Below are 14,324 nucleotides of genomic sequence, written 5' to 3' on the forward strand. Positions count from 1 at the left end.
ATGAATAAAAAGTTAAAAAGAAGAGCATTTATTTAAAATAGAAATATTTTTCTTACCGTTCAAAAGTTTAAAACTTTTATTCAGCAAGGATGTGTTAAATTGATCAGAAGTGATAGCAAAGATTTAAAGTGTTAGAAAAGAATTATATTCTGAATAAATGCTGTTCTTTTTAACTTTTTATTCATCAAAGAATCCTGAAAAAAAGTATTGCAGTTTCCCAAAAAATATTTGGCAGCACAACTGTTGATAATAAATCAGCATATTATACTGATTTCTAAAGGATCATGTGACACTGAAGACTGGAGTAATGATGCTGAAAATACAGTGTTGCCACCACAGGAATAAACTGAATTTTAAAATATATTAAAATAGAAAAGAGTTATTTTAAATGGTAATAACATTTCACAAAATTGCTCTGTATTTTTATAATCAGTATGAGTTTAAAAGACTTTTCAAAATCGTACCGACCCTAGACTTTTGGATTGTAGTGTATATAGCAATATAGGATCTGTTTTCTGCAGTTATACAGTGCTGTCCTTGACTGCAATAATTATTCATTAATATCTGACCCCTAAATGCTGCAAACGGCCAATCAGAATCAAGCATTCCACCGAGCTGTCAAATAAGATAAGTGTAATTTACTGGTGTTATAAAAAACACGCACTAATTTATTTATTTGTCATGTGTGCAGTTCTTGTACATCCTATAGCAACACAACAAAAAGCAAGCTATGACTAAATTATTAAAGATCAACCTTTAAAGTGTACAGCTGCCTTAGCCATTACTAACACACCAAGACACAAGAGTAATTTCCTTTCAATGTTACTAGTACCAGTGCATAAATTCTAAATGGGGATCATGATCCCTGCGCCGAATATATATACAAATGTTTTGTCTGTTGACCCAGAATTGTGTGAGAATGGTGCTCTGTGCTTTTCTGTTAAACATATTTCAGAACATAGTACCTCAGGGAGACGCAATAGTTCTGACCGTCTGTAAGCCAATTCTAAAAGTGATTAAAACATAGACATAACAACTAATCCCAAGAGGCAGAAAAAGCATCAAGTATTTCAGCAGGGACTACTGACATTTTCACAGCATTTAAACTGGAGGGGCTGTTAGAGAGACGGAGCTGCAGGGATGGGGTGATGAACGAGGTGGATGATGTACAGAGAGGTTACAACTGTTATTTTCTCTCAAGAGACGTGAGTCATTATCTCCACCAGCGCCTGAGAGAGATGATTATTCACGGCTGATCGCAGGACTGTCTGGAGCGGATCACAGTGAAAAAAAGTATTGCAGTTTCCCAAAAAATATTTGGCAGCACAACTGTTGATAATAAATCAGCATATTATACTGATTTCTAAAGGATCATGTGACACTGAAGACTGGAGTAATGATGCTGAAAATACAGTGTTGCCACCACAGGAATAAACTGAATTTTAAAATATATTAAAATAGAAAAGAGTTATTTTAAATGGTAATAACATTTCACAAAATTACTGTTTTGCTGCATAGTCAAATAAATGCAACCTGGGCGAACATAAGAGACTTCTTTCAAAAACATTTTTAAAAAAAATTCTTACTGACCCTAACCTAACCGTTGTGTAACTATGTTTATCAGGGACACACACTTTAAAAATAATGGCTTTTATCACTAAAGACTAAGAGTACTACATTCGTATTAGTAACCAGAGTCATAATGAAATCAGTCACGAAGGGTGGCTGTGGAACTTTGTGAATGTTGGTCGTACCTATTCTGTGCAAATAAGACTTTTCTAAGGGCACTTATGAAATTTCATGACTGTTAGGTTGCTGCCTAAGAAGATGGCATCCTATGTAGGGAGCAGGCAGCATGGCAGTTCACTAGGTTTTGGAAGAAAGCTGAGGAGTCAATGTAAATCCACACTGTGAGCAGGAAACAACTACATTCAAAACGGCTGGAAAACGAAACAAAGAAACGTGAGATTTATGTAGGGCATCAACTGGAGATTTCTCAGATTCTACATTTAATTTTACAATCTGTAACAAACCCAAGATATTCTCACATTCCCTTTTCCATCCCTATAGTTCTGCCAACACCTCTACATATCAATTTCATTCATTCAATATGTGTCCCTGCAGAACAAAAGCAGTGTTAAGTCGCTGGGGGATATTTGTAGCAATAGCCAACAATACATTGTATGGGTCAAAATTATAGATTTTTCTTTTATGCCAAAAATCATTAGGATATTAAGCAAAGATCATGTTCCATGAAAATATTTAGTAAATTTCCTACCGTAAATATATCAAAACTTCATTTTTGATTAGTAATATGCATTGCTAAGAACTTCATTTGGACATCTTTAAAGGCGATTTTCTCAATATTTAGATTTTTTCCCCCTGCATAGCCCAGATCCTTAAGTCTCCTTCCATACAAGCATAAAACGCATATCGATAAATAAAGTGCACACTTGATTCCACCAACAAGTCGATGGAAAAAAATGCTACGCCATACCCATAAACCCACTAAAGCCAAACTCCTTTGTGGTCATCTGAAATGATAAATGATCGTCTGTAGTATCAGACAAAGTCCACAGCGCTTGTCTGCCCCTAGAGGGTGCTCACGCTCCAGCGAAACGGGGCCAAAACAGGTGACATAATCATTTAAATCAAGCACACTGCCATCGACTACACCGCCTGCCCTTGATCTCCATTCATTCATCTATTAGGGTGGAAGTGGTTGTATCACAATAGATTATTTTGCATGCTTAATTGCATAATAAATTCTTTATTTGCGTCGTAAATGTCCCTATGCTTTTTTTTTTTTACCCAAAACCCCACAGGACTATGAATATCCTTTTGTGCGGGATCACAGCGTATTAACTAATAGTAGACAACAACACTAATAACTCGTGTGAGGAATGCAGCAGGCTATTGCCCGAATCACGTTGCCTTGACAACAGACGTGAGAGTGTCTCCCCCCCTGAATAAAGAGGAAAAGAAGGAGGCAAAGACCACCGAGAGAAAGAGAGAGAAATGACCGCAGTGTATTAAAGCAAAGGGATGACAAGAAAAAGAAAGTAAAGCAAGAGAGGAGGGGGATGAGAGGATGATGTCATTCTTTTTCCTCACCAGTGAAGCAGACTTGATGGTGGTGAAGCGCTCACGGTTTTTATAGTTATGAGCCTGAGCTCTTTCCGACGAGGACGGTCGCAGGTCCGAGCGGTGGTCCCGATGAGGAAGGTCATCACGGATAAACTGATGATCCTGAGGACAAAAAGCACATCAAAACATACTCTCTTCAAGCTATACATTTGAGTTTTACCACAAATTATTCAGACACCAGATTTCATTTTTTTACTAGTGGGTGCAGGACACTTTATGTAATAATTAATTTATCATTTATGCATTTAGCAGACGCTTTTATCCAAAGCAACTTACAGTGCATTCAGGCTATACATTTGTTTACCAGTAAGTGAGGATAGCAAAATAAAGTGAACTGAAACACATTATACCCAAAAATACTTCATACAGTGGACTACCAGTAAAATTTGGGACCAAAAATTATTTAGACACTTTGACCTGACCATGCTTCTCTAACTGCTAATGGAGCTTTTTCACGTTTCCGTGTTTCTCAGCAGCGGACGTCGTCGTAGTTGTGTTAACTTCGAGAGCGGTGAATGGGAGAGTACCACAGATATACATTTTTTGCATTCCCAGTTGCTCAAATAGCAAAAGAAAATCTCCACGATAGTGTTTTCATGACTTTCAATAAAAGGAAAAAAATTGAGAGACTGATAACGGCAGTCAGAAGAGAGAGCGATGTCAAATTTACCGTCCCTCCCATAGACGCTGCATTTGAAACACCCTTGCATTAGCGTTAACTAGTTTTTTTGTCATTTGATGCAAAGAATAGAGTTATAAATATACATACATAAAAAAAACTTTCGAGGATTTACGATGCTGATGACCGTTGAAACGCGTCATCACAGTCTTGTGAGAAGGGTCCATGTGAGCTTTTTAGACCACAGACTGAACTAAATTAAGCATTGCTTGGTAATTAGTTAAGCTAAATTGGTTTTATCTAATTGTGTACTTGCATTTAACAGCTGACAGCTATTCAACCGAATTCATTACATACCTTTCTATCAAAGTTACCTGATATTATCAAGATGAATATGTTCTGACACAGTTTAACTCTGAGTTCTGGTCATATTTTATTACCGTTTAATTGCGAATAAACTGTGATAATGTGAGAAACGTTGAAGGTGTTTGAATACATTCTGGCTTGACTGTAGGATCAGCGGAGACGTTTCTAAACGACACTGTTCAACACTAACAAGCTCACGATCTTAAAATATCTTCATTAATCGCAATTTATGTAATTTACTTGAGGACGAAAAGTTTCAATCAATCACGTGTGGGAAAGTGGATCTGAACTTCTAAAATCGCACACTTTTTAGAGAATGTAAAAAGCACTAGAGGAAAAACTAAATAAATAAAATCAAATTTTTCTTAAAAAGCTGGTTGGCTGTGCTTGTGTGTAGGGACTCCGTCTGACAATTATAACAACAATAACAATTATTATTAATCATTATCAAAGAAAAATACTGCAAAGGAGATATTACTAATGTGATATTTAAGAAAAAATTACAATACAAATATTTTACAGTACAACTGTAAAATTACAATGTTAACATTTATGAATGTTCATATATTTATTCAATTAAATCTCAGACTTTGTGATTTGTTGTCAAATGTCAATGACTTTTGAACCCTTTGAATATGACTAACAACAACCGCAAAATTAATTTACCCGAGTGTTGTTAGACAAGCAAAATTTAACCACAAACAACATTTTTAGTCCCTATAGGGTTGGGTACCGAGCTCGGTACTTTTAAGGGTACCGACCGAATTGCGTCGGTACTACAGAGTGCCGATTCACATTAAATCATTCGGTGCCAAATTTCGGTACCTGAGAACGCATCTGGGCGCATACCTTTGTGATTTGTTGTCAAATGTCAATGACTTTTGAACCCTTTGAATATGACTAACAACAACCGCAAAATTTATTTACCCGAGTGTTGTTAGACAAGCAAAATTGAACCACAAACAACATTTTTAGTCCCTATAGGGTTGGGTACCGAGCTCGGTACTTTTAAGGGTACCGACCGAATTGCGTCGGTACTACAGAGTGCCGATTCACATTAAATCATTCGGTGCCAAATTTCGGTACCTGAGAACGCATCTGGGCGCATACGCTAAAGAGAGAGAGAGCCTGTGACGTGATGTAACCCCTGCAACTCGTTCAAACAACACACAGGGCGAGCCGAAATGTTGTGAAGTGTGGTTACATTTCTAGGGCCATATGGGCCGATTCACATTAAATCATTCGGTGCCAAATTTCGGTACCTGAGAACGCATCTGGGCGCATACGCTAAAGAGAGAGAGAGCCTGTGACGTGATGTAACCCCTGCAACTCGTTCAAACACCACACAGGGCGAGCCGAAATGTTGTGAAGTGTGGTTACATTTCTAGGGCCATATGGTTCCTGTGAAAACGCGGATGGGATCGCGGAGTCCATTCGTAAACACGTAATTTACTCTATAGCGCGGAATGCCACGGAATTCGTCAATTGTGGACGAATGAATCAAAAGTAGCCACTGCCACTTAATTCGAATCGCGATATGAACTAGTGTCTGTGAATATTAAAATGCAAAAAGACGTTTAAATGTAAATGTAAAAAATAATATAAAATTTAAGTTTAAATATGAGTCCTGCATGTTACGCTTGCCTCTGTATGTATGAATGGTGGAAACACTGTTTTGTTTACTACACAAATACTGAAGCACGCGTGACGCTCGCGGTGATTTCCGGCCTCTGCGTCTCACTATACGACGGCATGAACACAAAAACGTAATCTCCAGAGCTGCTGTGAGAGTCACTTCGCGAGATTTTTACCGTTTCATTTAAGAAAACTAGCATCATCATACTGTATACACACATAAACTTCATGGCAACCTGTCAAAATAAAGTACGGTTTAACATGTAACAGAAATATATTACTCTTGTATTACTTTTGTACAGTATAATGTACATCTTTAAATATTCCATTTTCTATAAAATTTAAATAAAACAATTAAATGGTAAAAAAATAAATATTACAACCAGATTAATCACTTAATTGTAGAAAAAAATAATACAATGATTAGCCTATTAAAAATGATTAAAAGGAATATTCACAGTTTTTCTTCCTTTAATTTTTATTTGAGTTAAAATAAAGGTTTAATTTCTGAGGGGGGAAAAAAAAGAAAGAAAGAAAGAAAAAAAAAGTTTGTAGGGCCCTATTGTTCAAAATGTTGAAATTGAGACTTTTGGACTTATTTTTTCACTGAAATAAATGTTTTTGTAATTACACAGAGAGTAAAGTACCGAAAAAAGGTACTGACACCGAAATTCAGGTACCGATACCGGTTAAAATGTGAACGGTACCCAACCCTAAATATAGTACGTACTAGCTATACAGCATACAGTAGTCTCAAGCACAAGTTTGCATATTTGGTGGAGAGGAGCGCCACTGAACTTTTTCATCTTCAATCTAATAATAACTTTAAGTATAACTTCTCTGTGGCCTGAAAGACTGTGTGTGTACCATTAAAACTCTAACAAGCCAGCCTTCTGAGAATTAAAGAGCTTGACTGAGAGAGAAAATCATAGGAATTGACTTCCAGGAACAGACTGGAAAGCATATGTGACCCTGCAGCACAAAAGCAGTGTTAAGTCGCTGGGGTATATTTGTAGCAATATCCAAAAATACACTGTATGTGTCACAATTATACATTTTTCTTTTATGCCAAAAATCATTAGGATATTAAGTAAAGATCATGTTCCATGAAGATATGTTGTAAATGTCCTACCGTAAATGTAATTTTTGATTAGTAATATGCATTGCTAAGAATGTCATTTAGACTACTTTACAGATGATTTTCTCAATATTTAGATGTTTTTGCACCCTCAGATTCCAGATTTTCAAATAGTTGTATCTCAGCCAAATATTGTCCTCCTATCCAAACAAACCATACGTCAATGGAAAGCTTATTCATTTAAATCTCAATTCCACAAAAGTGACCCTTATGGTTTTGTGCTCCAGGGTCACATATGTTCTATTTTTGGTCGTCAGCATCAATGCACGTATGCCAAGCATTTAAATGAAAAGGACTGCAATGCATTTTAAGCATTGTGGAGATTTCAGTGTGTGTTTGGGACCTTTTTGTGGTGCGTGGAAGACTCGAGGGTGCTGTCGTAGTCGTGGTGCAGCTCGGCGCAGGAGTCGTCTTGCACCTCCTGCAGGCTGTTGACGCTGCTGCTCTGACTGCCCGTGCTCACGGAGGTGCTGGGGATGGAGTGATTACTGCCCAAACTGTTCATCTTACAGCCTGCCTGATCTCCATCCTGTGCAAGAGACAGAGAAACTGATCATCCTTACTGAAAACCCCTATTTATTTCAATTACTGACAGCACTTTGCACATCTCACTGCAAGGACATGGCAACATTCACTCAACACGAGACACATTCACACCATTACTGAAAGTCACTTAATAGTTCAATGTTGTTCAAAATAGTGTATAGTCCCACCTTTAGTGTAGTGCAAGAAAATATATAATTCCACGTACAGTCTGCAGTATATACTTCCGTAAAATATATAGTTCAGTTAAAGTCAGTAATATACATTTCTGTATATTATAGTATCAAATTTACACTTTAGTATATCTTCACTACAGTTCAGTAGGTTATTGCATTTTTGCATTTAGCAGAAGTTTTCATCCTAAGCAACTAAGAGAGAGTATAGTTATATCTGATGTCTATTTCAATATATTATATAGTATCAAAAGTTCAGAGTTGGTAAGATCTTTTTTTTTTTAATGATGTATTGTTTTTGAAAGAAGCCTCTATTATACGCCCAAAAGCTGCATTTATTTGTTAAAATATAGTAAAAACAGTGATTTTGTGAAATACGGTTACAATGTAAATGAATTACTTTAATATATTTTAAAATGTGATTTAATCCTGTGAACGCAAAGCTGAATTTTCAGCAGTCATTTTGTTCCAGGATTTTTTAAGGAATAGAATTAAAAAGAATTTGAGATAGATTTTTTATTTATTTTTTTAAATGCAAACATCTTTACTTTCACTTCTGATTAATTTAATGCATCCTTGCTGAATAAAAGTATTATATTCTTTCAAAAAAATAAATAAAAAAAACTTACTGACCTTTGAACAATAGTATATTTTAGTAAAGTACATAAAGCTACAAATATACAGAAAACATCCGTAACTCTTTATCATATACTGTGGTTGTGTATAGTATAGTACAGTCTAGTATGTATCATATGCCCTCAGTTTAGTACGATATACTGTAGTTGACACTGACAATTCAGTATAGTACTATATGTGACCCTGCAGCACAAAAGCAGTGTTAAGTCGCTGGGGTATATTTGTAGCAATAGCCAACAATACATTGTATGGGTCACAATTATACATTTCTCTTTTATGCCAAAAATCATTAGGATATTAAGTAAAGATCATGTTCCATGAAGATATTTTGTACCTTTCCTACTGTAAATATATCAAAACTTAATGTTTGATTAGTAATATGCATTGCTAAGAACTTCATTTGAACAACTTTAAAGATGATTTTCTCAATATTTAGATTTTTTTGCACCCTCAGATTCCAGATTTTCAAATAGTTGTATCTCAGCCAAATATTGTCCTCCTATCCTAACAAACCATACGTCAATAGAAAGCTTATTTATTCAGCTTTCGGATGATGCATACATCTCAATTTTAAAAATTGACACTTATGATCCAGGGTCACATATACTTTTAAGTTAATTATTTATAATGTAGTCAAGTTTAGTTTATTACCCTTAAGTCTAATTGTGGCCCTTTTCATCCATTAAACAAACAGACTGACACTAAATCCATCTGTAGTCTCAGTTTTTTCTATGAAAACTCAAAACTGATGTTAACAAAGCGTCGGCGGCAAACACGTAAAGGACATTTTTAACCAAGAGAAACCAGTGGCTGCCAAATCTGCTGTGTACAACACGTAGCCACATGCAACAACAGGAAGCACGCTAACCACTGAGAAACTCACACAGGCAAGTATGAAGTCAACATGTGTGTATGACACTCAAGGGGGCCTTTCGCTTCTCAGAGTCTTTCCTGTACCCACCTCCTCCTCTTCCTGAGACTCCCCCATTGGGCCGTTGTGTTTCTCTTGGTAGAGGATTTTTTTCATTTTACGGTACTGCAGGTTGTCCAGCTCTCTGACTGCATCCTTCGTCCTCTGGATCAGATCGATGAGGACCCGTGGAGGACGCTCTCTCCTCACGAACTCATGCTGGGACGGACAAAGAGGGACATAGAGGGCATTTGTGAAATGTGACCCTGGAGCACAAAAGCAGTGTTAAGTCACTGGGGTATATTTGTAGCAATAGCCAACAATACATTGTATGGGTCAAAATTATAGATTTTTCTTTTATGCCAAAAATCATTAGAATATTAAGTAAAGATCATGTTCCATGAAGATATTTTGTAAATTTCCTACCATAAATGTATCAAAACTTCATTTTTGATTAGTAATATGCATTGCTAAGAACTTAATTTGAACAACTTTAAAGATGATTTTCTCAATATTTAGTTTTTTTTGCACCCTCAGATTCCAGATTTTCAAATAGCTGTATCTCTGCCAAATATTGTCCTCCTATCCTAACAAACCATGCATCCATGGAAAGCTTATTTATTCAGCTTATGTATAAATCTCAATTTTGAAAAACTGACCCTTATGACTGGTTTTGTGGTCCAGAGTCACAAATGTGTTTTTGCAATTATACCCATGCTAAGGCAAATAAAGTGGTGATCAAATGTATAAACACAGCTTCTGTGCATAACCCTCAGATTCTGGGTTTTATTCAATTTATGAGTGGATCGCTTAGAGGAAAGTGTGTTTTTATTTGGCCCCGTGTTCACCTGAAAACCACAAAAATTGCATTCATTTCATAAAAGCATATATTTCAGGAGAAGCATTTGGGGGTTAAGCATGATGCAATTCAACTGCCACAAAATAAACCCACGTCTCAATCCTCTCAGCATGCCGGATTACTCCGCTTGTGCTCCTAATTACGTCATTTCGTCTTTGTCCTTTGCTCACTAGAGGGTGCTCGTGTAATGTGGCCTCGAGTGGACACATGCCATATGGAGGAGGGTTTCTGACATGGCTGGCTAAATGTGGACTTGATCTCACCTCCTCAATGGAAATAAAAAGCGAATCGACTCGAGAGTTCAAGTGGCTGCATGTGTGCATCTTAACTGGGCCCGCAAAACCACAAACCATGAGTCTTTGTGAACTAATTGGGTGTATGCAGTTTTTCCATTACTCAACTGGGCCAACTGGAGTCATTTATTCATTTATTTATTTGGGAGAAGATGGTTAGGAGCACAATCCAAAATCCAAATCAATTCCCGTCCCATTCCTCGAAACAGTCGCTCTTGAACGTTTACCGTAAATCCTCCAACTTTATTTATAAAGCACCTAATAAAGCAACTAAGTTTACCAAAGTGCTGTACAGTAACTTCAATTAAAAGAATATAATAGCAAATAATAACCAAAAAAAAAAAACCCCACATCAATACACAACATACAAGACAGACCCAAAAGGGTAACTACAGTGACAATACCTCAGCACTCATCCCTGATCAAAGGCTAATGAAAAAACATATGTTTTTAACTGCTTCTTAGATTCATTCAAAGATGATAATTGTCGCAAAGACACTAGCAAACTGTTCCAAAGCCTTGGGGCAGCTACCGCAAATGCGTGGTCACCTCTGAACTTTAATTTTGATCAAGGAACATGTAGGAGATTTTGTCCATTAGATCGTAATGATCTATATGGGCTATACCATGCAGGGATTTAAAAACAAAAATGTAAATATTAAAATTAATTCTATAAGGTACTGGTAACCAATGCAATGATCTCAAAACAGGGGTAATGTGGTCATACTTCCGAGTACCTGTCAGTAGTCTTGCGGCTGAATTTTGAACCATTTGTAATCTGTCCAAATGTTTTGTTTGAGTACCGTAATAAAGTGAGTTGCAATAATCTAATCGAGAAAAAATAAAAACATGTATAAGCTTCTCCAAGTCTATACGTGCTAAGAAAGGCTTGATCTTTCTAATCATTCTTAATTGGTAGAAGCTAGCTTTGACAACTTCACTTATTTGAGAGTTAAATTTTAAAGCCCTGTCACAGATCACACCCACATTTTTTACTGGATGTTTCCTAAAAGGGCTTAATGTTCCCAAGTTAACTCCAGCCATATCGCTCATTTCAGAGGGACCAAATATAGTGACCTCTGTTTTCGATTCATTAAGACTCAAAAAGTTAGCAGACATCCAAGACTTCACCTCATCTACACAGGCCAACAAACGCCCCAAGGCACTGGAAGAATTTGGGTTAAAAGACAAATACAACTGAGTGTCATCCGAGTAAGAATGAAACGACACACCATATTTATCCAAAATCAATCCTAATGGTAGCATATACAGAGAAAAGAAAAAAAGGTGCTAAAACAGAGCCTTGCGGGACACCACAAGAAATGGGTGCCAATGCTGATACAAACTCTCCCATGCGGACCGAAACCTATTTTGAAAATATGACTATCCATCTTAAGGCATTTCCACAGATGTTTCAAGACGAGATATAAGTATTTGATTGTCAATCGTATCAAACGCTGCCGTCAGATCTAAAAGTAAAAGTACAGTAAAATTTCTGAGATCAGTCGCAAGAAAAATATCATTATAAACTCTCAGCAAAGCTGATTCAGTGCTGTGATGTTTTTTAAAACCTGACTGAAGAACGCTCTTCTCCATAATTTTAGCCAAGAACGGAAGTTTTGAGATTGGTCTAAAATTAGCTAACACACTCTTATCCAAATTTTATTTCTTCAAAAGGGGTTGGACCACTGCATGCTTGCAGTAGTCAGGCACGACCCCCGAAGACAAACTCTTATTAATTATAGACACTATAAAAGGGCCAACTGAATTTAAAACTTGCTTTAACAAATGGGTCTGAACAATATCTTGAGGAGAAGTTGTAGACTTTAGTCTGAGTATAATATCCTCAAGGACTGAAAGAGAAATTGGCTCAAAATCGGAGAAAGTAACACCAGATACCGATTGCTGAATGACATAAGAACAATTACTAATGTTATTATGTACATCTGATGTTCGATTTATGAAAAGAAAAAAAAAAAGAATTGCATAAATCAGCAGACCGGTCTCCTACCACCTCTAATCTAGGATTAATAATGGAATCTATCGTAGAAAATAGAAGCCTAGGATTATGACAATTTTTCTCAATAAGATCTGCAAAGTACCTCGATCTAGCCTTTCTTACAGCCCTTTGAAATTTAGACCGAATCTCTAAGCATTTCATAAGAAATTTGTAATTTATCTTTTTCCCATCTTCTACAAATCCTCCTTCTGAGACTCTTCGCAGCAACTTTTCCTCTAAACCATGCATCATGAAGATCTTCTTTTATGCACTTACTTTAAAAGTATGTTTGAGAACATATATTTTGCTCTAAAGCAATAACCTTTCTTATTGGACTGCTTGAGGCGGACTGGTTAATTCTAAACAGTTAACTGCACTAGCTCCTCTTTGAAGTGGACTGGTTCCCTATTTTTGTTTGGCTTTGTTGACATTAACATTATCTTTCATTTGACAACATATCATTTACTCCAAAGAACAAACCATTCTTGTACACTGCCATTTGATCATTTGGGTGTGATAAAGATTTTTAAGAAATTAATACTTTTATTAAACAAGTGTGCATTAAATGGATCAAAAGTGACATTCAAAATACTAGAAAATATTCTATTTTAAATAAATGCAGTTTGTTTGAATTTTCTATTTATCAAACATTCCTGTTTCCCAGTTTCCACTGTGAAATATTAAGCAGCACAAAAGTTTTCAACATTGATAATAATCAGAAATGTTTCTCGAGCACTAAATCAGCATGTTAGTATGATTTCTGAAGGATCGTGTGACACTGAAAATTCAGCTTTGCCATCATAGGAATAAATTATATTTTAAAATATATTAAAAAAGAAAACAGCTATTTTAATTTGTAATAACATTTCACATTATTACTTTTTTTTTTACTGTATTTTTGACCAAATAAATGCAGCCTTGGTGAGCATACGAGATATCTTACTAGGGCTGCACGATTTGGGGGAAAAAATCTAATTGTGATTTTTCTGTTAAAATTGCGTTTTAAATGCGATTTTTAAAACAAATTAATAAAAAATAACAGTATAATAATTAGATAAAAATTAATGAAAAGATAAACAACAATACTAATTTTATTTTACAGAAAAATAGGTTACTTGCTAACATACAGGCCTATAACTGTACATCATATGATACTGTTATGATAAAAATCTTTGACAGTAAATTCCTAATTTTTATCAGGAGGTGTTTAAAATCAAAAATGGATTCCATGTCTTTAACATGAAATATGAGCTGTATATACATCCACTGTGGGGAAAGAAAAAAGAAAAAAACATGGATTATCATATGTCATAATTATTATTTTTCCTATTTATGGCCTATTTATAGGACTGAGTGCGCATTACTGAGTGCTAAACACATGTAAAGTCCGTTTCATTCAAACTGGACGCCAGAGGGCGCCCTCACATAGAAACTCCACAAATGCATCACAGAAGTAATAGAACTCATGACGTTCCAGGAAATCCCTAATATGGGCAAAGGTATCTAGCTATGCTGTGACTGAATTAAAAGCAGCTAGAAACGTATTTTCATAATAAAGCCCATTTATAATGCAATGCTAATCGACATAGCCTTTATTGCAGTATAGAATACATATTTATTCTGTAATAAGAAGCCACATCAGATCAGAAAATGAAGTTGTCTTAAAACACTCGACTGATGTTTTGGAGTAAAATTATGTTATAATGTTCTCATTAAGTTTGAGAGGATGTTTGGTGTGTGTTGCTTAATCAGATGCACGTTATAAACTCACAGCGCATTGCAGAGATGAGCAGCATTTACTACTGGCGCCGTGCATATATTTGTTTCATTAAAAATCGCAGTCTTTGCGATTCAATAATCGCATCAAGCCAAATCGCGATTTCGGTTGGATTTCGATTAATCGTTCGGCTCTATATCTTACCAACTCCAAACTTGCGAGCAATGATGCAAACTTGTTCAAGGTGGACTAGTTCATTCTAAATGTTCGTTAAAAGTCAACAAAACCT

General features: G+C 35.9%; 1 protein-coding gene across 1 annotated transcript in view; it reads right to left on the minus strand.

Moving 5' to 3' along the window:
* LOC107569731 (serine/threonine-protein kinase TAO3-like) overlaps positions 1 to 14,324 on the minus strand; it is a 30,895-nt gene that overhangs the window by 8,869 nt on the left and 7,702 nt on the right. The window contains exons 5-7 of the mRNA XM_016255881.1: positions 9,219 to 9,386; positions 7,249 to 7,434; positions 3,115 to 3,249 (exon numbers count right to left, since the gene is read on the minus strand). Of these exons, the coding sequence (XP_016111367.1) occupies positions 3,115 to 3,249; positions 7,249 to 7,434; positions 9,219 to 9,386 (489 nt within the window). The remainder of the gene's footprint in view (positions 1 to 3,114; positions 3,250 to 7,248; positions 7,435 to 9,218; positions 9,387 to 14,324) is intronic.

Source organism: Sinocyclocheilus grahami, unplaced genomic scaffold (genome assembly GCF_001515645.1).
Source record: "Sinocyclocheilus grahami isolate Dianchi unplaced genomic scaffold, SAMN03320097.WGS_v1.1 scaffold1376.1, whole genome shotgun sequence".
Lineage (NCBI taxonomy): Eukaryota > Metazoa > Chordata > Actinopteri > Cypriniformes > Cyprinidae > Sinocyclocheilus > Sinocyclocheilus grahami.